The following is a 25972-nucleotide window of genomic DNA, read 5'->3' on the forward strand; positions in this document are numbered from 1 at the left end:
CTCGCTAGTAAGCTGGCTAGCTAGCTTGCTAAATGTACTTAGAGTCAGAGAAAACATAGCTATCTAATACAGCATGGTACCAGTGCTGGTATATGCCTAGATATGCATGTTGTTTGTGTAAATGGTATCTTCCACATTTTACATTTTAGTCATTTAGCAGACGCTCTTATCCAGAGTGACTTACAGTTAGTGAGTGCATACATTTTTATACTGGCCCCCCGTGGGAAACGAACCCACAACCCTGGCGTTGCAAGCGCCATGCTCTACCAACTGAGCTACAGGGGACTAAAAGATGAATGGGCAAAGCATGACTATGTTAGCTAGCTACAGTGCATTCGGAAAGTATTCAGACCCCTTCACCTTTTTCACATTTTGTTACATTACAGCCTTATTTTACATTTACATAATTTATTCTAAAATGGATTTGGCATTCAGACCAATCTTGGTTTCATCAGACCAGAGAATCTTGTTTCTCATGGTCTGAGAGTCCTTTAGGTGCCTTTTGGCAAACTCCAAGCGGGCTGTCATGTGCCTTTTACTGAGGAGTGGCTTCCGTCTGGCCACTCTACCATAAAGGCCTGATTGCTGGAGTACCACAGAGATGGGTGTCCTTCTGGAAGGTTTTCCCATCTCCACAGAAGAACTCTGGAGCTCTGTCAGAGTGACCATCGGGTTCTTGGTCACCTCCCCTATCCGAATGCACTGTTACATAACACTAATATGTGAGAACAATGTTTTTTGTGAAGAATTGTTTCATTTTGTCGTTATGATAAGGTTGGTATCAACATGTGAAAATCGTTGTGGACATCTGTTTCAGATAAAGTTGACTACAAAACCCACATTTGCATGGTCTCTCTATGGGCTGGCTGGCTATGTAGCTAGCTAGAAAACATAGCTACACACAATAATAACTAAAGTCAATATCAGCATGTGAAGTAGCTAGTTAGCTGTAAAATCACCTAAACAAACTGCACTGTTACGAGATGTCGCCAAGCCAATAGATGGCGCTGATGCTATGTGTATCTAAGTGTGATACTATACAGTACGAGTGAGCCAAGTTAGGCATTACTTACTATGCACTGAATGGAGCTGTATGCATGCTACACAATGATGCTGAAGTAAAGACATTCTTATCAACATTACCTTGCTCTTGTATAGAACAAACACCACACAAAACATGCACTACCAATATATCAGTCTACATTCTCACAATGTTCAACCTGCAGATCGATGTGCCTCACAAAGTAGTCTGACATTCGTAACGGCACCATGCAATGCACCCTGGACTGAAGAGGCAGAGAAATAGGATACATGTGTTTAGACTCTGTTAAATTACATTTCTCGAGTTAGAAATATCGCTACAATATGATCAATGGCTCATTCGAGATAAGATAACCTCCTGCGTTATGACATCGGCCATCTGACATGTATGATAGACGTTTTCGTGATTGTGTAGTGAGAGCAGCTTTATTGCAATGCTACAACATACCAGCCGAATTTCTGCCTGCTTGAATGGCAATAGCTCAGATACACATGAAATGACCCAGGGAATCTATAGAACATTGCTCAGAGATATACAGAAACAATATAACATTCAAAATGGGTGAATCTTTACTTTAAATAAATGCAGAAAATCGGCAATCAATATAAACGTTCTACCAACGTGACCATGTTATTTTTGGGAAGCTTATTTGATTCGGTGTTCAGACATACAGTATAAAGTGGGTATAGGATTTTATGTAATCCATCTCAAGACATCTAGTGGCCCTTTTGGGTACTTCACCTTATCACATGTAAAATATGAAATAATTAAATAAGATACCTTTTTTTTTACAAAATATTTCATGACAAAGCTGTAAAACATTATCCTACATGAACCATTAACTTAGTGAATACCATTGGTGTTTAATATGAGGGTTTCAGCATGAAATATCCATTATAATTTTTTTACACATTTGTATTTATTTTACTATGTCAATATGTTTTTTGTTGTCAATGTTTTGGCATCAAACTGGTGGCAGTTGTGAAGAAAAGTCAATAGTTGGAAGAGATGTAGAGTTAATTGAAAATAATGCAATTGTTGATTAGATGCTTTATTTCTTTGCCTATTTTCTCTTGAACCATATGGTCTATCTACTAGAAACTCAAAGACAATATGGACATATATACAGTATATAAAAATTATACTATATATATATGATAAAAAAAAGTATAAATTACCAAAGTTACAATAGATTTTGGTAGCTTTGCAAACCTAATTTCAACTCGAGAATTTGAATAATCATTCTATTTCCATGACTCCAACAGTTCACCAATTAACTAGGCCTAGATTTTTTTGCCCATATCATGCAGCCCTGCATGGCACAGTGTGGAAGTGATAACAAAAGTGCAGGAAATGCAGAGATTTATGAAAAGGCTGAAAATTATTTATGTTTGAAGTTGGACTGAACAGTATAAAACAAATCAGAATGGAGAAAGCCCCATTTAAATCACTTATAATGTATGTGTTTCCATCCTAGGGTCATGCATTACCCATAAAGCATATTTAGAAATTGTATTATTTAAAAACATAAAATACCGTCAAAAATATGAAAGAGATATATATATATATATATGATATATTTTGGCCATATCGCCCAGCCCTAGCCTTACCTGGGATTTGAGCGCCCAGTACTCCTCTGATCCATACTCCACATGTTTCAGAGACGTCATGTAGTCATAGCTGATCACGACAGTCTACAAGGAAAACACAGTCAAAAATAGTTATTTGTTCATTCATGTGCTTGTGTGGTTGTGTACTGACAGTGGATTCAGCCCGAAGTCCGGGTGGTTGTGGTTATTGACCATAGCTGCAGCCTGTCCAAAGTGGATCAGAGACTGATGTGTTTGTGTTATGGGTGTAATGGTCCACCAAACCCACGGTTCGGTACATATTGCGGTTTTGAGGTCACGGTTCGGTACAGCGGGAAAATGAAATGCCAACAGTTACTGTAGTTCATTTTTGTTTATTTAAGGAAACAAAGTGTTCATATTCCGGATTTAATACATGATCATCAGTCATATAATGCCTGATGAGAAGCACAATCAGGAATAACAACACTTTGTATTTTCTTAAATATAAAAACACACGTTCATTCATCAATAAACACCAAAATAAAGTGCAATATGCATGTGAAATCAATATGTAAACATGGTTCAGACATTGTATAGGCCTATGCTATAATGTTTTCATACAAAGAGAAAAATATGAGCACTTGTGTCTCTCATTTCCCACTCCGAGGTAATGTGATGGGCTGTCACTTTTAAAAAACTCCCACACCAGTAGAAAACTACTTTTCAAGCTGAAAGACGATGGCCAGAGCTTATCCATGACGTTGCACAACAATGTAAGTCAATAAGTTATCGTTTTAATCAGTTTAGTTGAAGTGACAAAACCGAACTACCGGCTTTGTGCAAATTCGTGCCAATAATGTGTCTTTCCCTATGAAATGACGTGTAAATTATTTTTATCCTGTTTCTTTCAGGGCTAGGTTTTATTTGAATTGTACCACCCACCAGCATGACATTGTTTATTAATCAGAAATACCTTCACACAGTTCGCAAGTCGCCACTGAGCTGAGCTACAGCAAAGATGGTGGATAAATGAATATAGTTCACTCAGGTCGCTTACCATTAAAATAAATTGTTGTTCCGGTCTACTTAACGGGGTGGGTCTCCCATAGACACCAATGCAATAGCAGCTGGTAGGGCTGTCCCAAACAAAAACAAAAATCTTAGTCGACCTAGAGTCGTCTGTTCTTTCAACCAATTGATTGGTGTAAATTTTAAAACGTGTATTTTTCCTTATATAGATACACACTATGTTTTAATAAAATCAACTATATGTAGGCTACAGAGCTTGTCTGATGCTTTAAGGACACTGTGAATAAATAATTAAGACAAACAAATGACTTGAGGGAGCCAGAGATCAAGATAGCCTGTTTCCGACCCTCTTCAGCTGCTGCTGGCCTTCGCAGATTCTGCTGTTAAGCTCCTAATAGGCTACACCAGGGGTCGGCAACCTTTTCCATTTGGACTGCCAATTTATCTTACCATTTCTACCGATCTGCGAGCCAGTTATGATTTTTATATGCACATTTTAGTGGAACAGTTTCATTTCATTTATAATAAAGTCTTAAATAAAGAATCCGACAGGTGTCTCATGTGCCATATATATTTATTTATATTTTAGACTGATTTACATCAACAACCTGGGGAATAGTTACAGGGGAGAGGAAGGGGGATGAATGAGCCAATTGGAAGCTGGGGATGATTAGGTGACCATGATGGGTTAAGGGCCAGATTGGGAATTTAGCCAGGACACCGGGGTTAACACCCCTACTCTTACGAGTCAGGTCACATGTTTAACGTCCCATCCGAAAGACGGCACCCTACACAGGGCAATGTCCCCAATCACTGCCCTGGGGCATAGGGATATTTATTTAGACCAGAGTAAAGAGTGCCTCCTACTGGCCCTCCAACAACACTTCCAGCAGCATCTGGTCTCCCATCCAGGAACCAACCCTGTTTACCTTCAGAGGCAAGCCAGCAGTGGGATACAGGGTAGTATGCTGGTTTACCACATCAGTCACCGGCTTCATTAATAAGTGCATCGACGACGTTGTCCCCACAGTGACCGTACGTACATATCCCAACCAGAAGCCATGAATTACAGGCAAAATCCGCACTGAGTTGGCTCCTGAGTGGCGCAGTGGTCTAAGGCACTGCATCGCAGTGCTAACTGTGCCACTAGAGATCCTGGTTCGAATCCAGGCTCTGTCGCAGCCGGCCGCGACCGGGAGACTCATGGGTGGCGCACAATTGGCCCAGCGTCGTCCAGGGTAGGGGAGGGAATGGCCGGCAGGGATGTAGCTCAGTTGATAGAGCATGGCGTTTGCAACGCCAGGGTTGTGGGTTCAATTCCCACGGGGGGCCAGTATAAAAAAATATATATGTGTATTCACTAACTGTAAGTCGCTCTGGATAAGAGCGTCTGCTAAATGACTAAAATGTAATGTAATGTAATGTTAAAGGCTAGTGTTGCCGCTTTCAAGGAGCGGGACACTAATCAGGAGGCTGAAAAGATCCTCAAAAAGTTATACAGCTGCACTTTTGAGAGCATCTTGACTAGCATCACTGCTTGATATGGCAACTGCTTGGCATCCGACCGCAAGGCACTACATAGGGTAGTGCGCACGGCCCAGTACATCACTGGGGCCGAGCTCCCTGCCATCCAGGACCTCTATACCAGGCGGTGTCAGAGGAAGACCCACAAATTGTCAAAAACTCCATCCACCAAAGTCAGACTGTTCTCGCTGCTACCACATGGCAAGCAGTACCGATGCACCAAGTCTAGAACCAACAGGACCCTGAACAGCTTCTACCCCCAAGCCATAAGACTGCTAAATAGTTAGTTAAATAGTTAACCGGACTATCTGCATTGACCCTTTTTCCACTAACTTTGACTCACATACACTGCTGCTGCTGTTTATTATGTCACTTTTTTCCTAGTTATATGTACATATCTACCTCAATTACCTCGTACCCCTACACATCGACTCGGTACTGGTACCCTGTGTATAAAGCCGTTGTGTATTTATTGTGTATTTATTATTACGTCTTTTACTTTATTATATCTTTCACTCTGCATTGTTGGGAAGGGCCGGTAAAGTAAGCATTTCACTGTTAGTCTACACGTCTTGTTTACGAAGTATGTGACAAATAAAATTTGATTTGATATCCACTGCGGAGTTGTTTTTTTGCGTTTCCATCTGGCTCCGGTGGCAGGAATACTTGGTGGTGTCAGCATAAATGTGTCAACATGTTTGAAGTGTTGGCAGCTGCATAGACAATTCTTGTTGAGCAGTGGCGACATACTCTTTCTGTCCATCACCGTTGTAATCTACTGGGAAGCCAAAATGTTCCCAAACTGGAGATTTAAACAATGGAGAATCCTCCTGGTTTATCGACCCCACCACTCACCATCGTACAGAACTAGTTCCCGGCTGCGCTTCACAAAAGGATCGTTAGAAATGCGCCAATTAAGATTGGAATTTTATTGCAACATGCACATAGGTTGTAGTTGTTTTATCTGAATAGCTTATTTTGTTTTTTTCAGCACAGATTTGCTCAAGAGGCATACAATGCAGCGTAGGCATAACCTATAGGCATAGTGTTTTAATTTTATATGTAGAAACCGAGGTACGAATACATGTACCGTTACACCCCTAGTTTGTGTGGTTGGTATACTATACTGACCAGACTGATGTGTTGGTGTACTCATGGTTATGTGCTGTGGCCCTACAGTAGGGTCTGTGTGGTTGTGGTTATGTACTGACCGTAGCTGCGGCACGTCCGAAGCGGACCAGGCTGATGTCATTGGGGTTCAGTTGTTTGTTGTTGTAGAGGTAGAAGCCTGACGACGCCACCACTGCCGTTGCAACAGACGACACTCTCAGCAGCCGGCCAGCCATTGGAGGCACTGGGGGAGTGAGGGAAATATGGTCAAACAAAATGTATTTTACAGTCTGGTATACTCAACTAATAATAAAGAAACAGTTGATAAAGTATACACTGAACACAAATATAAACGCAACATGTAAAGTGTTGGTCCCATGATTTATGAGCTGAAATAAAAGATCACAGAAATGTTCCAAACGTACAAAAAGCATATTTGTTTACATCCCTGTTAGTGAGCATTTCTCCTTTGCCAAGATAATCAATTCTCCTGACAGATGTGGCATATCAAGAAGCTGATTAAACAGCATGATCATTACACAGGTGCCCCTTGTGCTGGGGACAATAAAAGGCCTCTCTAAAATGTGCAGTTTTGTCACACAACGCAACAGAAGTCTCAAGTTAAGGGAACGTGAAATTGGCATGCTGACTGCAGGAATGTCCACCAAAGCTGTTGCCAGAGAACTGAATGTTCATTTCTCTACCATAAGCCGCCACCAACTTCATTTTTTAGAATTTGGCAGTACCTCCAACCAGCCTCACAACCGCAGACCACGTGTATGGTGTCGTGTGGGCGAGCGGTTTGCTGATGTCAACGTTGTGAACAGAGTGCCCCATGGTGGCGGTGGGGTTATGGTATGGGCAGGCATAAGCTACGGACAACAAACACAATTGCATTTTATCAATGGCAATTTGAATGCACAGAAATACTGTGATGAGATCCCATTGTGAGGCCCATTTTTTTTTTATGTATCTGTGACCAACAGATGCATATCTGTAGTCATGTGAAATCCATGGATTGGGACCTAATTTATTTATTTCAATTGACCGATTTCCTCATATGAACTGTAACTCAATAAAATCTTTGAAATTGTTGCATGTTGCATTTATATTTTTGTTCAGTATATACTGTATATAAAACATTTCCAAACCTTCAACTAATAAACAAATATCGTTTACAAAGTTTCAAACCCTAAAGGGTACTTTCATGTAAAGTAGCTTTTAAAAAAGACTAGGTGGGGAGAGATGCAAACAGGACGCAAAGTGGTGTTTCTAAATATGAACTAATATTCAAGCCCTGTAGATTGAAGAGGACAGTCTTCAATACTATGTCACTGAGTGAAGCAGCTAGTGCATATAAATAATAGATTTATTTAACAACTCCAGAGGGTTTCAAGCAATAGTCACCACTGTCATACTTAAAATGAACACAAGCAGGCTGGCATTGAGTGACATAGGGAAGTGACACGAGCATGGTGACAGTCTTATGTTGTGAACTTGACATTAGTTGTTACATCCGCCATGTGCACATACACACACACACACGTTAAATACTTTATTTTAATCCACCAATCAAATTTACATTAAAAAAGGATCCAAACATTCCAAAGGTCCCTGTATGCATAGCAATCAGGGGTACAGAAAGCACCTCCTTCTCCAAACAGCTAGGCTGCCCACGACAGCTGAAACAGAGCAGTACCTAGCCAACTGCTTTGCCCTAGCTTTTGGCCACGCACTTTAAGCCAATGTACATGGCCAAATATCAGTGCAACCAGCTTGCACCTACACCCAAGGCTTTCCAAGCGCGCCACGAGGGGCTGGTATTTAAGAAAGGCCAGCTCCATGCAGCCATCAAATGAGCAGCCCAATTCCAAAATAAGCACCGCCCTCTGGCCTCCCCACCACAACAACATCTGGCGTATTTGGCACACAGGAAAATGCATCATCATCAAACCAGCTGAAATGTAGATGCTGAAACGATATATCGTGCAGCCCTAAGTGGGACCTTCCTCCTCCATATGTCCAGAAAGAGGCTCCGGCTAATTCCCTAACTGTCGCGTCGTCTCTGTTGAGCATGTTCAACAGGTGAGTCAGTCTGGTGGCAGTGTAAATCCACTCAACATTCGGGACACCCAAACCCCCTCTCTTTGGCTCAGGAAGATAACGTGGTGTGTGTGTTTAAGCATAGCCACTTTCTCACCACTTGAACGGTTTTGTTATTAATTTCACTCAGAACCTTCTTTGGGATATGCACATTGGCAAGATGTTGAATCTTTGCTAGGCCATCTCTCTCACAGCATCTAGCTTCATGACCACAGGCAGAGGGGAAATGTCAATCATTTCAAGCCTGGTTGGATATTCATGGACAAGCTCCTCAACTTATTCCTCCCACTCACCAGCAACATTAAAACTTATGTCCATGATAGCTGTATGTTTCATGGTGAGAGTACGGTGATTGGTTCATTCATTAGTGGAAATGTTGGGGGCTTATCAGTTTGTCTTGTACCAGCGGTTGCCTCCCCTGCATCTTTCATAGAACACTGCACAGTGTGTCTTTCACTTCCTGCCTAGACAATTTCATGGGCATCCTGTTTTTATACCAACCCTGAGAGGGATTGGTTCAGTCAGCTGCTTCCCACAGATAACTTGGAGAAAACAGCCTTTGTACACATCGGATATAATGTCCACATAAGGCTGAGGCAGTTGTATTTCCTCAAGTGCATTGATTATTCCACTATGCGATAAAGTACCAAAGGCATCTCTGAAGTCCAAAAACAGTGTAAAACTTTGTGGATTCATGCTTGGAGCCATCAATTCCAGTTTTTAGGCAGAAAACAAGCTCATTCATGCCCTGTCTGTCTGTATATGCCTTTTGTATGGGAGAGAGAATGCCTGTATCTACAAGACATAGTAGTATGTGGGCAAGTAAGCATTTCATGAACACTTTATTACATTTTTACATTTACATCATTTAGCAGACGCTCTTATCCAGAGCGACTTACAAATTGGTGCATTCAACGCCAGTGGGACAACAATTTTTTTTTTTTTATGGGGGGGGTGGTAGAAGGATTACTTTTATACTATTCCAGGTATTCTTTAAAGAGGTAGGGTTTCAAGTGTCTCCGGAAGGTGGTCAGTGACTCTGCTGTCCTGGCGTCGTGGGGGAGCTTGTTCCACCATTGGGGTGCCAGAGCAGCGAATAGCTTTGACTGGGCTGAGCGGGAACTGTGCTTCCGTAGAGGTAGGGGGGCTAGCAGGCCAGAGGTGGATGAACGTAGTGCCCTCGTTTGGGTGCCATTCCCCTCACAGACAATGTGAAAGAGGGAGTTGTCTCTCCATGTATACTGAACAAAAATATAAATGCAACATGTAGAGTGTTGATCCCATTTTTCATGAGCTGAAATAAAAAGATCCCAGAAATGTTCCATACGCACAAAAAACTTATTTATCTCAAATGTTGTGCACAAATTTGTTTACATCCCTCTTAGTGAACACAACACAATGCCACAGATGTCTCAAGTTTTGAGGGAGCGTGCAATTGGAATGCTGACTGCAGGAATGTCCAACAGAGCTGTTGCCAGATAATTTAATGTTCATTTCTCCACCATAAGCCGCCTCCAACGTCATTTTAGAGAATTTGGCAGTACATCCAACCGGCCCCACAACCGCAGACCACGTGTAACCACGCCAGCCCAGGAACCCCACATCCGGCTTCTTCACCTGCGGGATCACCCTTCCTTCTATGAACTGTAACTCAGTAAAATCTTTGAAATTGTTGCGTTTATATTTTTGTTCAGCATAGATGGATCATCTGGAACATTGTATTTGTTGGAGTATTCTGTGGATTCCATGAGTCCGGTACCTTTCCATTAAATCAGACAGGCATTAAAGATATGTATGAGGGCATGAGAGGACTGGGGCCTTGTGGCACCATCTTATCCATTTGCCTTGTTTGGTAGGGAAATCAACCCATTATCTACCTTCTCAAGGGTGAAATTGCATGTCTCTGGGAAATAGCCTGGTTGTACCATTTAAATTGTTTCACACCAAGGGGGCGTGGTCAGCGGTACACTATCAGGCAGGGCTTGGCATTATATTAGTTCTGTACAAAGTTAACGGTGAAACGTCCATGCAGCATCTGCATACCAACCATTGATCTCAAAATCAGTTTCATGGAGATATTCATTTAGATCTTCTTAGTTTTGAAGTATCCTACAGTGTTGTTTTGAATCATGTAAAGTGAGCGAATTATAGAGCAGATGTTTTTTGTTAAACTGTAGCATAACCTACCTGTGTATTTTGCATAGTGGCACGCACTGTTGAGTTTTGGCCACATGAGAGAAAAATGTGGTGGTGTTTTTGTGTCTTACACTAAAATTATACTATGCTATTATATTTGTTTCTGTTATGTAGAATACTATCATTATGTGATCTTGCAAACATCAATTCCGCTTTGATCTAACTTTATTAAACAAGCACCAAATCGCCTGAGCAGCTCCTGTTCTCTACGCGTAAAGTACAGAATATACACATGCGCAGAACCGTAATTTTTTATTTAATCCGCAGCCACTCAGTTATAATAAAACATTGCATGCATTTGTAAATCGCATTTGTGTAGTGACAGCCTACAGTTGAGCAGAGCTGTTTTTTAGGATTCCGCAAATGAGGGAAAATGTTTTAGCCTTTTATAAATGCATTTCATGCAATTCTATGTCGTTTACGTGATAGAAGACATTTTCATACCACAAAAATGACCGAAATGAGTGGCTACTCTGACAGTGACAAACAGAGCAATAAGAACAACCTTGTCTTGAATGCAAACAATAGCACAGGCCAATGAAGAGACACACAGATTGAACAATAAATAAATACAAATACACATAAATACAGTGCCTTCGGAAAGTATTCAGACCCATTGACCTTTTCCACATTTTTATTCTAAAATTGATTAAATAAAAACCCTCAGCAATCTACAGTCGTGGTCAAAAGTTTTGAGAATGACACAAATACTAATTTTCAGAAAGTCTGCTGCCTCATTTTTGATGATGGCAATTTGCATATACTCCAGAATGTCATGAAGAGTGATCAGATGAATTGCCATTAATTGCAAAGTCCCTCTTTGCCATGAAAATGAACTTAATCCCCCAAAAAACATTTCCACTGCATTTCAGCACTGCCACAAAAGGACCAGCTGCCATCATGTCAGTGATTCTCTCGTTAACACAGGTGAGAGTGTTGGCGAGGACAAGGCTGGAGATCACTCTGTCATGCTGATTGAGTTAGAATAACAGACTGGAAGCTTTAAAAGGAGGGTGGTGCTTCAAATCATTGTTCTTCCTCTGTTAACCATAGTTACCTGCAAGGAAACACGTGCCGTCATCATTGCTTTGCAAAAAAAGGGCTTCACAGGCAAGGATATTGCTGCTAGTAAGATTGCACCTAAATCAACCATTTATCGGATCATCAAGAACTTCAAGGAGAGAGGTTAAAAATGGTTGTGAAGAAGGCGTCAGGGCGCCCAAGAAGGTCCAGCAAGCGCCAGGACGTCTCCTAAAGTTGATTCAGCTGCGGGATCGGGGCACCACCAGTGCAGAGCTTGCTCAGGAATGGCAGCAGGCAGGTGTGAGTGCATCTGCACACACAGTGAGTTGAAGACTTTGAGGATGGCCTGGTGTCTAGAAGGGCAGCAAAGAAGCCACTTATCTCCAGGAAAAACATCAGGGACAGATTGATGTTCTGCAAAAGGTACAGGGATTGGACTCCTGAGTACTGGGGTAAACTCATTTTCTCTGAAAAATCCCCTTTCCAATTGTTTGGGGCATCCGGAAAACACCTTGTCCGGAGAAGACAAGGTGAGTGCTACCATGTCCTGTGTCATGCCAACAGTAAAGCATCCTGAGACCATTCATGTGTGGGGTTGCTTCTCAGCCAAGGGAGTGGGCTCACTCACAATTTTGCCTAAGAACACAGCAATGAATAAAGAATGGTACCAACACATCCTCCGAGAGCAACTTCTCCCAACCATCCAAGAACAGTTTGGTGACGACAAATGCCTTTTCCAGCACGATGGCGCACCTTGCCATAAGGCAAAAGTGATAACTAAGTGGCTCAGGGAACAAAACATTGAAATGTTTGGTCCATGGCCAGGAAACTCCCCAGACCTTAATCCCATTGAGAACTTTTGGTCGATCCTCAAGAGGCAGGTGGACAAACAAAACCCCACAAATTCTGACAAACTCTAAGCATTGATTATGCAAGAATGGGCTGCCATCAGTCAGGATGTGGCCCAGAAGTTAATTGACAGCATGCCAGGGCGGATTGCAGAGGTCTTGAAAAAGAAGGGACTCTTTGCATAAACTTAATGTAATTGTCAATAAAAGCCTTTGACACTTATGGAATGCTTGTAATTATACTATACCATAGTAACATCTGACAAAAATCTCATAACACTGAAGCAGCAAACTTTGTGAAGACCAATACTTGTGTCATTCTCAAAACTTTTGACCACAACTGTATACACCATACCCCATAATGATCAAGCAAAAATATTTTTTGAAATCTAAATAAAAAACGGAAATATCTTATTTACATATGTATTCAGCCCTTTTGCTATGAGACTCGAAATTGAGCTCAGGTACATCCTGTTTCCATTGATCATCCTTGAGATGTTTCTACAACTTGAATAGAGTCCACCTTTGGTAAATTCAATTGATTGGAAATGATTTGGAAAGAAACACACCTGTCTATATAAAAAGGTACCACAGTTGACAGTGCATGTCAGAGCAAAAACCAAGCCATGAGGTCGAAAGGAATTATCCGTAGAGCTCCGAGACAGGATTGTGTCGAGGCAGAGATCTGGGGAAGGGTACCAAACATTTCTGCAGCATTGAAGGTCCCCAAGAACAGTGGCCTCCATCATTCTTAAATGGAAAATGTTTGGACCCACCAAGACTCTTCCTAGAGCTGGCCGCCCGGCCAAACTGAGCAATTGGGGGAGAAGGGCCTTGGTCAGGGAGGTGACCAAGAACCTGATGGTCACTCTGACAGAGCTCCAGAGTTCCTCTGTGGAGATGGGAGAACATTCCAGAAGGACATCCATCGCTGCAGCCCTCCACCAAATCAGGCCTTTATGGTTGAGTGACCAGACGGAAGCAACTCAGTAAAAGGCACGACAGCCCGCTTGGAGTTTGCCAGAAGGCACCTAAATGACTCTCAGACAACAAGATTCTCTGGTCTGATGAAACCAAGATTGAACTCTTTGGCCTGAATGCCAAGTGTCATGTCTAGAGGAAACCAGGCACCGCTCATCACCTGGCCAATATAATCCCTACGGTGAAGCATGGTGGAGGCAGCATCATGCTGTGGGGTGTTTTCTAGCGGCAGGGACACTAGTCAGGATCGAGGGAAAGATGAACGGAGCAAAGTACAGAGAGATCCTTGATGAAAACCTGCTCCAGAGTGCTCAGGACCTCAGACTGGGGTTCAACAACAGGACAACAACCCTAAGCACACAGCCAAGACAACACAGGAATGGCTTTGGGACAAGTCTCTGAATGTCCTTGAGTGGACCAGCCAGAGCCCAGACTTGAACCCAATCTAACGTCTCTGGAGAGACCTGAAAATAGCTGTGGTACGACGCTCCCCATCCAACCTGACAGAGCTTGAGAGGATCTGCAGAGAAGAATGGGAGAAACTCCCCAAATACAGGTGTGCCAAACTTGTAGCTTCATACCCAAGAAGACTCGAGGCTATAATCGCTGCCAACGGTGCTTCAATAAAGTACTGAGTAAAGGTTCTGAATACTTATGTGAAATGTGATATTTCAGTTTATTAATTTTTTTATTTTAGCAAAAATGTCTAAAAACCTGTTTTTGCTTTGTCATTATGGGGTATTGTGTGTAGATTGATGAGGGGGGAAAAAAACTATTTAATCAATTTTAGAATAAGGCTGTAATGTAACAAAATGTGGAAAAAGTGAAGGTGTCTGAATACTTTCCGAATGCACTGTATGTACGAGAGTTCCCAACTCTGTCTCACAGAGGGCAGTATTTAGCATTCATTTTATGAAGCCTCTCTGGGGTGAAGTACACCTTGTGCAGCAAATTAAACTGCATCATTCTATACATAGTGCTAAAAGACAACTGTTGGGCATCTAAGAAAAGTTTCTCCCACGTCTCTTCTTCAATAATGAGGCCAAGGTCATCTTGCCGTTTAGAACATACATTCAAGGCTTAATTTCCTATAAAAGGTCTGTAGACCAGAGTATATGCATGCAATAAAGCCTTTCACTCCCACTCTATCCTGCCATGGTTTGTCAGCTGCAGGTGAGGTCAAAGGTTGTGATCTACCTCCCTGTTCAGAAGCTATGTAGTGTCTGACTTGTAAATACTTGAAAAAGTGAGATTGGGGAAGATTGAACCTAGCAGCCAATATTTGAAAAGAGAGCATCACCCAATCCTCATATAATTGACGAAATGACCTTATACCTTTGTTGAACCAGAAAAAAATGATATCATGAAATGGAGTTTGCTTATATACTGATTTATTTCCTCCAGTCAGCTTGCGAACCTCTATCAATATGTTAAGGGAATGTTTTATAAATGGATTATTTATGGAGCTACTAAATGCTTTGGGTGGTGATATGTAAGGCATGGTTGCCAGTGACATGGAATGAAGATAATTTTATTCTATTTGGATCAGAACTGATGTCCTGCCACACCCATATTGCCTTCATTTGCGGTGCCCAGTAATAAATCTAAAATCGGGCAAAGAAAGACCACACTTTGAATACGGTCTGCACAAAGTATTGAGTTTAACTCTGGGGGGCTTCCCTTTCCATAATAATTTAGAAATCAGTGTTAATTTGTCTGAAATGTGTTTAGGCAGAGGCATGGGTAGAGTTTGGAACAGATACAAAATGTTGGCAAAATATTCATTTTGATACAATTAACACGTCCAATTAGTGAAAATTGGTAGATCATGCCACCTATCTAGTTCATCCCCATCCTTTTTAAGTAATGGCACATCATTTACTTTATAGGTGTTAGCCATTTCTATGGGAATTTGCAGTCCTAAATCAGTAATTATCTGAGACCTCCAGGAAAAGGGTTGATTTAAGATCGGATTTTGTGTCGCAGCCTTGAGTAGCATAATTATGTTTTTTTGTCAGATTGATCTTGTAGCCTGAAAAGGATACAAATTCATTCAAAGTTTCTACTAGTGCTTGGAGTGATTGCTCTGCTTTGGACAAGTAGAGCAAAATGTTGTCCGCGTATAGAGAAAGTGTGTTCCCGTTCACCTAACCGAGTACCATGGATAGCTGGCTGAAACGCAATAGCGTCCGCTAAGGGTTCAATAGCCAGGGCAAAAAGGAGTGGTGAAAGGGGGCATCCCTGTCTGGTCCCACGAGAAAGCTTTAACTGAGAGGAGATATTGTTGTTAGTCAGAATCTGGGCAACAGGATGGTTATATAGTAGTCTGATAAGTCCACCATATATTTTGGACCTATATTCAAACGTTTTAAAACTTCCAGAAGATAACTCCATTTGACCCGATCAAATGCTTTTTACACGTCCAATGCAGCCATCCCCACAGGCTCCTGTATACCCTCCACACAATACATGATATTGAATAATCTCCTAATATTGTTTGACGATCGGTGTTGTACAAAGCCTGTCTGATCTACATTAACCAGGCCTGGTATGACCCCATCAAGTCTATGGGCTATGAGTTTAGCAATAATTTTATAGTCTGTATTAAATAGGGATATGGGCCTATAAGAGCTGAACTGGGTGGGGTCTTTCCCGGGCTTAGGCAATACAGTAATGAGGGCTTGCTCTAGAGTGTCTGGGAGCTTGCCTGTCATTATAGCATGGCTGAACATATTACATAGTGGCTCAATTAACTTGGGAAGGAAAGCCTTGTAAAATGCAATGGAAAATCCAACCAGCCCAGGTGCCTTCCCCCCAGCATTGCTGAAAACAGCCTCCCGAATTTCATCAGATGTAATTACCTCCAGATTATCACTGTCCTCATTAGGCAAGGACTTACATTTTACTCTATCCAGAAACCCATGCATAACTTCTGACAAACCTCCTTCAGACATGTATAGGTTCTCATAAAAGCTCTTGAATGCCAAGTTAATATAATCAGGACTCTGGACTTCCTTCTTATTTACCAGGCAAGTAACTTTCCTGCCTTATCCCCATGTTCGTGAGCGCATTTCCTGCTTTACACGTTAAGGTGTTGTATTCTAGCTGTTTTGAGGTCAGTTTTTGTTTTTTTGTTGCATCCGCAAATGTTGTGCTATGTTCATTCTCAAGGTCTTTCATTTCTCTTTTCAGGGATTCTACTTTGGCTGTATATATCTTCCGCACACTGGCTGTATACAATATGATCTGTCCCCTTAAATATGCTTCTAGGGCCTCCCATACAATTGCAAGGGATGCAGAATTAGTATTAGTACTTAAAAATATATCAATTTGTATATATATTTTTTTTTTTACAAAGGTAGTGTCATTGAGGAGATATGAACCTTCCACGTTTAGGGGGGAGTGTTATCTAGTAATAGGTATAGAGATTAGCAGTGGTGAATGGTCCGATAAGGATCTGGCTAGATATTCATAAATGGGAATCAAGTGTCCTTTACCCACCGGTAATAGGAAAATATCAATTCTCGATGGACAGGAGAGTAAAATGAGTATTCATTGGCCCACTGATTGAGATGTCTTCATATATCTGAGTCCAAATGTTTTCATTTCCCTTTTCAACATCCTAGCTGCCTGTGTGAGGTTAGTCACCTTAGAGGAGGAACCAAATTAAGGTCTCGTCCAATGATAAATTAAATTTCCTTTCGCCACAAGTTAAGAAATAGATCTTGATTAAATTTAGGGTCATCATAGTTTGGCCCATTCACAATGCACCAGGGCACAGAATCAATACAGCCTTGTATAATCACAAACCTACCCCCTTTTCCTTAATCTGTGATTGTCATTGAAAGGTACAGGAGACTGGTTGACTAGTATGGCTAGAGTATCCCCTCTAGAGTGATAAGTAAAAGAGGAAATTATTTTCTAAGCTTGCTGTGCTCAGCATCTGTTAAATGAGTCTCCTGTAGAAGGCCTATATCCACCTTATGCTGCTTCAGGTATTTTAAGATACGCTTACGTTTCACAGGGCTGTTTATACCCTTCAAATTCCATGTTATGGGATTATGAGTATTAGGGGCAGACATGTTCATGGTTTAGATTAGAGCATAATAGAATGAGAGAAATATATTGAGTGGGGACAAAAATTTAAAACAAATGAAAAGGTGCAATATCTGGTATATAAGCCTACTCTCCAACCTGTGTGAGTAGTATCAATTCCCCTCCCCAACAGAGAGTAAAACAACCCAAGCTTTTCGACGCTATTACAAGTGGTACCATTTCCCACTTACCTAACCCTGCCATGTATAGTGTCCACACGATAAATGGAACTATAAAAACTTTTAAAAAGTGTATTGCCGTCACCTCTGTTGACTAACAATATATCAAGACAAACTATAATATACAGGCAGAAGGCGAGCCCTCTGCTGGCCCAATATGTGAAAAGTTTTGCTTACACTTCCCCGCATGGTACCATTGCATTGGCATTACTGATTTATGGCTAGAACTAACAGTAATCCTCAACAAGAAAAATGAAACGTCAGCTATGTATAAGGTTATACATGTCACATTTCTATTTAGCTAGCCAGTTTGTGTTCTCAAGTTATAGCTGGCTGGAAACCCCAAACAGTAGAACGCCGGCGTTGGTATAAGTAGTTAGGAAAAACAAAGCTAATTGTCAGCCGGGCAGGAAAAATAAGAGTAATAACAAATTATAATACACCAAGTTACTAAAAATGCTAAATACTAAACCCAAATGTACTGATAGTCAGCTCATATGTGAGAATCAGCCAAGCCCAACCGCAGCCCATTGTTTGGTACCAACAGGCTAAGCGCTAACCAGCCATCAACAGGTAGCCAGCTAGTAGCCATATCATGATCAATAGCCCAAAAGCCCAACATAACATGATATTTGAGCAAAGGTTGTGTTGCCAGTCAGATAAGGCTACTGAATATAAAACGCTAATCAGCCTGTATAAGTTATACTAACTGTCATTGACAGCTAAGTTAACGTTAGTATAGCTGGCTAAGTAGCCAACGTTAGTTAAGAAAAACAAAGCAAATTGTAAGCCAGGCAAGCAAACATCAGCCAGATCCAGCCAACATGCCCATCATAACGTTACAATCAAAAGCAAAGTAATACAAATTACAATACACCCAGCCCTACGTTGCTAAGCACACAAGGTGATTATATATTAAACCCAAATGTATTGGTAATCAGCCCGTCAATATGTGGGAATTAGCCAAGCCAAACCGCAGCCCATGGTTAGGTACCAGCCAGCTAGCTAAATGCCAACCAACCATCAACAGGCAGCTGCTAGCCAGTAGCCACATTATAGTAAACAAAAGCCCAATAAAACAAGATATTTAAGAACAGAGAAATAATATTTTAGCAAAAGGTATGCTGCTAGTAAGATATGGCTACTGAATATAAAACACAAATTAAACATCCAGTTGGTGGCCATATAACCAGCCAGCCGTCAGTGAGACAAGCCAGCTAAATCCACCTAAAAACACCAACATTAGAGAATGACAGTAGCTAGCTAGCCAGCCCAGCGAGGTAGCATACCTGGGCCGCTGTTGAAACATCCATCAAGCAGAGTCCAATCTGTGTTTTTTGGGGAAAATGGCTCGAAATATCACATTTTCAGTCCTCATGATGGAGCAGAAGATGTGAATAGTTCAGGGAATTCCCTCTTCAGGTATATGTTGGCTGCCTTCACCGTGTCGAATATGCATTCCCCAGTGTTGGTTCGAATCTACAGGATAGCCGGGTTGCGCAGGCCATATGTCAGTCCAGATGGTCTCAGCAGCCTCTTGATTGGAGTGAATGTCATCCTCCTCTTGTGGAGCGCTGGTGAGACATCAGGAAAGATCATGATATGGGACTCCCCAAACCGTATGTCCCCCTTTGCTCTGGAGGCCTTGAGTATGCTGATGGTAGCGGAGCAGCTTGATAATGAAAGATCTGGGAGGCCCTCCCTGGCCGGGTGACCTTTTCTGATGTGTACGGTGAGCCCTTTCGATTTTAAGTGGGTGAGTTGAGGTGGGTAGGTCCAGTAGCTTGGGTAGCCAGTCTTGTAAGAATGCAATTGCATTGCGTCTTTCAACTCCCTCGGGGAAGCCTTTGATTCTGAGGTTGCTGCGCCGCTGAAAATTCACAAGGACATCAACCTTTTCCTCTAGCTTCAAGATGGAGTCCACTAGCTTCTTGTCCGTTTCCTCCACATCTTTGCGTACATCCACAATTGCACTCTCATGGTCAGAGTGCCTGGTTTCCAACTGGGTTAACCACTCACTTGTGGCCCGTTGTTCTTGGTGTAGTTTGTTGAGTCGGGCAGATATGTGGTCCTCTGTAGCTCAGCTGGTAGATTACGGCGCTTGTAACGCCAAGGTAGTGGGTTCGATCCCCGGGACCACCCATACACAAAAAATTAAATAATGTATGCACGCATTATTAAGTCACTTTGGATAAAAGCGTCTGCTAAATGGCATATTATTATTATTATTATTATTATTATTATATGGTGTCTTGTATTTGAACGATGGCCTTATCCATCTCCATCTTGAACCAGGCAGGCGCTGCCTCATTGTCCATCTTTCACAGGGAGGTAGTTGAGGCTTTAGGAAGGTCTGTCTTTTTAGGAGGCATCTTGTTTTGTAGGTGTAGGCGATAGTGTTATGTCTAATTGCTTTTTTAGTAGGTTAACAATAGAAATGTGGTTGAAAAATTTAATTATATATTAATTTCTCAGAGCGCTATGCACAACGTGTCCTCTCAGTGTGCCGCCATTTTCCCCGTCCAACCCTAACCCTTTAACCTAACTCCTAAACTTAACCCCTAGCCAAGCTTACATTCACCACCTAGCTAACATTAGCCACCTAGCCAGAATTTGTAACAGTGTACATTTTGCACATTTGTAACATACAGTATTGTACGTTTTGCAAATTCGTAACATAATACGATTTGTCCACATCCTCATCTGCTCTGTAAAGTTTAATTCAGTTCAAGGTCTTGCACAGAATTCACTACACCAAAGAAAAACTTATGTAATTCCTCCCAGACAGAAATGACACGTGATAGATGTTCAATCACTCCGGCAGACCACACTCATGTTTTATTCATGTTCTAAGCTGAGTATTGGTCATCCTTTTTTAATACTCTCTCTAAAATTCTAGATATTGACCTGCAGCCTTGTCCTTTGATAGCTATATTTGGAGTTCCATCTTTGTTGCCTAGTCTCACTAAAAGTAAAGCAGACATTGTAGCGTTTGCTTACCTCATAGCCCGCCGGCAGAACTTGCTTAATTGGAAATCCTCCAAACCTCCCACTGTATCAGCCTGGTTGAAAGATCTAATGTATTTTCTACACTTAGAAAACATTAAATACACTTTGGGAGGTTGTACTGATAACATTTTCTTGAGATGGCAGCCTTTAATTTCCTTTTTTGAACAGCTGCATTCTATTGATCAAGAGTAAGAATGTTGGCCAACAGGGGATATGAGAGGGTGTGGGAGGGAAGGGATAGTATGTTGTGATTTTTATATATATATATATATATATATATATATATATATATATATATATATATATATATATATATATATATATATATATATATATATATATATATATATATATATATAGAGTTCTGGAAAAAATTAAGAGACCACTGCAAAAGTATCAGTTTCTCTGGTTTTACTATTTATAGGTATGTGTTTGGGTGAAATTAACATTTTTCCCAAATTCCAAATAAAAATATTGTCATTTAGAGCATTTATTTGTTGAAAATGACAACTGGTCAAAATAACAAAAAAGATGCAGTGTTGTCAGACCTCGAATAATACAAAGAAAATAAGTTCATGTTCATTTTTAAACAACACAATACTACTGTTTTAATTTAGAGTTCAGAAATCAATATTTGGTGGAATAACCCTGATTTTCAATCACAGCTTTCATGCGTCTTGGCATGCTCTCCACCAGTCTTTCACATTGATGTTGGGTGACTTTATGCCACTCCTGGCGCAAAAATTCAAGCAGCTCAGCTTTGTTTGATGGCTTGTGACCATCCATCTTCCTCTTGATCACATTCCAGAAGTTTTCAATGGGGTTCAGGTCTGGAGATTGGGCTGGCCATGACAGGGTCTTGATCTGGTGGTCCTCCATCCACACCTTGATTGACCTGGCTGTGTGGCATGGCACATTGTCCTGCTGGAAAAAACAATCCTCAGAGTTGGTGAACAATGTCAGAGCAAAAGGAAGCACGTTTTCTTCCAGGACAACCTTGTATGTGGCTTGATTCATGCGTCCTTCACAAAGACAAATCTGCCCGATTCCAGCCTTGTTGAAGCACCCCCAGATCATCACCGATCCTCCACACTGTGGCTTGTAGGCCTCTCCAGGTCTCCGTCTAACCATTAGATGACCAGGTGTTGGGCAAAGCTGAAAATTGGACTCATCAGAGAAGATGACCTTACTCCAGTCATCTACGGTCCAATCCTTATGGTATTTTGCAAACCTCAGCCTGGCTCTTCTTTGCTTGAAGGGCTTTTTTCTAGCTTTGCACGACTTCAGCCCTGCCCCTAGAAGCCTGTTTCGAACTGTCCTCGCCGTGCACTTCACCCCAGCTGCTGTTTGCCATTCTTTTTGTTGGTCACTTGATGGCATCCTACGGTTGTTGAGTGACATTTGAATGAGTTGGCGGTCATCCCGGTCAGTAGAGAGTCGTTTTCGCCCTCTGCCGGTCTGTAGCTTTGTTGTCCCCAATGTCTGCTGTTTGAACTTGTTCTTATGAACTGCCGTCATTGACATTTTAAGGATGGAAGCAACCTGACGCTCACTGTATCCCTCTGCCAGTAAAGCCAGAATTGAACCCTTCTTTTCCTCACTCAAAACTTTCCTTTTCAACTCTTTTGGCATGGTCAATAGTTATTTTTTGATTCATATTACTTTTGAGGTACTATTAGCACTGTTTTTGCCATCCAGTTGGTTCTATTGCAAGAGGATAGTGATGACCACAGCAGTGTTTTTTTATACTTTTCCTAGTTAAATAAGATTTGGTTCAGGTGATCACCTAATCAGTACCTAATTCAGTAGAATGAGGTGTGCCTGTGTTGGAATTCAGCAGACACTGGAATGGAATGGCTGTCATACATGTAGAGATGCTGATTTAAGAAACATTTGCAGTGGTCTCTTAATTTTTTCCAGAGCTGTATATTTATATATTATTATTTCCAATTGTATGTTCTAATTTATTACATTTTTGTATGTATGCTGCTTTTGTTGTTAAGGGGAGGGAGGTGTTTTAACAAGTATAAGGGGATAAAAGGATGTATCTGTTCAATTTGTAATTTGTCAAAAAGAAAAAAACATAATACGAATTGCAATTCATAACATATCATCCGACATGGTTGACGGACATCCACAAATGAATACATACCATACGAAACGTAGCATTTCATACTAAATGGAGTATCACGGATTTACATACAGAATAATACAAAACGCTCTGAGACCAGGTTGGTGAGACAGACAGTGGTGAGGCTGAGGCAGGCTGTAATGCAGAGACAGAGCAAGAGAGGAAATCCAGGCATTTGATTTGGACAGTAAAGTGTTGGTTTATATCGGTAGTTGGTCGTCTTATCTCGATCGCCCACTTGAGTTTATAGTTTACCCATCTTTTTTACCACTAGCTATATAACTGGTCACAGTCACGCATAAGATGACAGCAGCGTCAACCTGAGCCACAGCTATATATTCTATCAATTACATCAATGAACATTTCAATACTTCCAGTATCGGTTGTCTGTGTAATATAACAGAACAGTGGCTGTGGTTGGACACAGTGTATGGCATTCACTTATGCAAGACGTTTTGTAGCATGCGTTAGGGAACAAGACAGCTAGCACTGTTCTAAAACATATCCGTTAGGTAAAATAATAGAATTCATAACTAGCTGCAAACCAGTACTTCGTATCTCGGTAAGATGTTTTACCTTAATCACGGCCAAACGTTACACGCACGCTGTCATTCACCCAGTTTCTCGCTTCGACCTCTCAACTCGTCACTTGTTTATAGTTTCGATTAAACTGAAGCCTATATGCATTATGGGGGTTGAAGTCTTGAGTTCTGTACAACTACTAGATTTATAGGAATCTAACAACGTTTATTGTTGTAATTATGTCAAATACTTTTTGGGGGGTTTAATGCACTACTTGCAAATCACTTCTGTTATTTTTCACAAAAGCTCATAGATCTTTTTTCAGACAAATCTGTCAGGACTACAAATAAGCGCACTGTGCGATTACGTCAAAAGCAAGCGACATGTTAATTTCCTACATAGAAATAGCTTAAATAGATTGAAGAGACAAATTCAAAACACTTACACATAATAATAATAAAATAATTAGCTATACTGCATATAATAAAAACACATATTTGCTAGTTCAACTTTTATATAACACTGTTTATCCTAATAACTTCACGGACAATGAATATTCAACACAGTAGCTAGATTGGTGCAACTTGGTGCAACTCTATAAAATAAGATTATGTGAACTAATAATATGTATTGTTCATCAGGCATTACCAAGGAAAAGTTATACACATTTCCCCAACATTTTGGTAAGCTTTACTGAGCTGTGATGTGGATGGGGAAATGTGAATTGTAGGTGTGATTGAGCCTACTTAATGCTGTATCCAAAGATGCTGTTTTGGAAATAGAGGCTTCCTGAATGGTACTTTGTCAGATGATTATAGCCTACCTACCTTCATCACTACCAGTTTTTTTTAGGGCTGCTGATAAACTGTGTATGCAGTGTGGACACAAAGAAACAAACACACATCAGAGGTGAGATATTCCCCTCTCTCATTCTCACATACACACCTCTCTCTCTCTCTCTCTCTCTCTCTCTCTCTCTCTCTCTCTCTCTCTCTCTCTCTCTCTCTCTCTCTCTCTCTCTCTCTCTCTCTCTCTCTCTCTCTCTCTCTCACACACACACACAAAAGAGGGAGAGAGAGGCATACAGAGAGTGAGAGAGAGAGATAAAGAGAGAGAGAGAGAAAGAAAGAGAGCACAGTTAAGAACAATAACTAACACTCATTTTTCCTGTAGGCCCTACTTTTCATGCTGAGTAACAGCAATGTCTTGAAAGTCCCTATTTTCATCTCCCAGGTGAATAAATACTGAACATGCCTGCTTCACTAGTACTTTGCTTTCAAGTTCCAATCTCTTTGAGGGATTTTTCAAACCCTTTTGATGATTTTTATCCTATTGACTGTACAATTATGCCGTAAGCACACAATTTCCCTTTTTTCATCCTGCTATTAAATGAAACTGAAGATAAAGTAACAAAATCATTACAGCATTTATCTTAATTGCCTCGGGTATTGTGCGAGGATGTGTGTGAGGGTTTTGCTGAGTGTGGCTTCTTTTCTTGCACTCAGTCGCTGCTCAGCAGGAGGTGGCCTGTAGCTGAGGCGTACTGCAGAGGATTACACACATGGATATTCACCGGGGATTTACACAACCTTCACTTTGCAGTTAGTTTCCTGCCAATCTGTATCTGCCTCTCTTCAACTCAACTGAGACTTTTTTTATAGACAATTTATTTATTCTACTTTTTTATTTTTTGTACACAAAACAACCAAGGCATTAAACAAAACAAAAACACAAATACATAGGGAGATTTTTTTCCTGATAAATGTAATGCTATTTCATGGCCATGTTAGTACTTTATGTGCCATTAAGGAAACACAAAAATCATTCCCATATCTTTTTGGAGTTTGTATTATTTGTCTCCAGCCTCTTTTCTAACATGATTTCATACACTGTTGTTTTTATCAACATATTCATCCAGAGTTTTTCCAACCTAAACATAATATTTCAAATTCTGTCTGGTTAATCCCTCTTATTTCAGACTTTTACTCAACAGACAGTCTTGGTGACCTAGGTACATGGAATCCAAGGCAATCTCCCATGCACTGTAAGGCTTTGTCCCATAGGGCGTGCACAACTGGGCATTCCCACAGTGCATGTATGAGAGTTCCTTTTACCCCTTCACATCGCAAACACACATCATCCTATGACAAACCATCCTATGTAACCTTCAAATTGAAATACTTTAAATTGTATACCTTTTCCCTATGCTTCTCTGACATTTTGCCCAATATTTGAAATAATTTACATCCATGTCTTCTTATCTAGCTCACATTGTAAATCCCTTTGCCACACAATTCTCAAGTTTTCATAGGTGTCATTTTTAACCTTTAACAGCATTTTGTAACATAAAGAAGCTGATTGTACAGGTAGAAAATAAATATTCCACATTGTTGACTTTTTTCATAATGGCACCACCTAGTGTTGACACACCGCTTTAATTTGCATATATCTCCATAGGTCATGATCAAAACGTTTATATTTATTCCCCATTTCTTCAAATGACAAAAATACCTAATTCTTGTGCAGGTCTCCCAAAGTATGAACCCTTCTCTTACCCATTTTCCCCACATTATTGACAGTTTACCCACACAAATAGCAGGATTATATCA

General features: G+C 40.9%; 1 protein-coding gene across 1 annotated transcript in view; it reads right to left on the reverse strand.

Moving 5' to 3' along the window:
* Positions 1-23508, reverse strand: part of adck1 (aarF domain containing kinase 1) — a 173118-nt gene extending 149610 nt beyond the window's left edge. The window contains exons 1-3 of the mRNA XM_084181838.1: positions 23418-23508; positions 6378-6520; positions 2653-2736 (exon numbers count right to left, since the gene is read on the reverse strand). Coding sequence (XP_084037964.1) covers positions 2653-2736; positions 6378-6512 — 219 coding nt within the window. The 5' untranslated portion in view covers positions 6513-6520; positions 23418-23508. The remainder of the gene's footprint in view (positions 1-2652; positions 2737-6377; positions 6521-23417) is intronic.
* Between the last annotated feature and the right edge of the window lie 2464 nt (positions 23509-25972).

Source organism: Coregonus lavaretus (genome assembly GCF_964263955.1).
Source record: "Coregonus lavaretus genome assembly, chromosome: 18".
In the NCBI taxonomy this organism is placed as follows: domain Eukaryota; kingdom Metazoa; phylum Chordata; class Actinopteri; order Salmoniformes; family Salmonidae; genus Coregonus; species Coregonus lavaretus.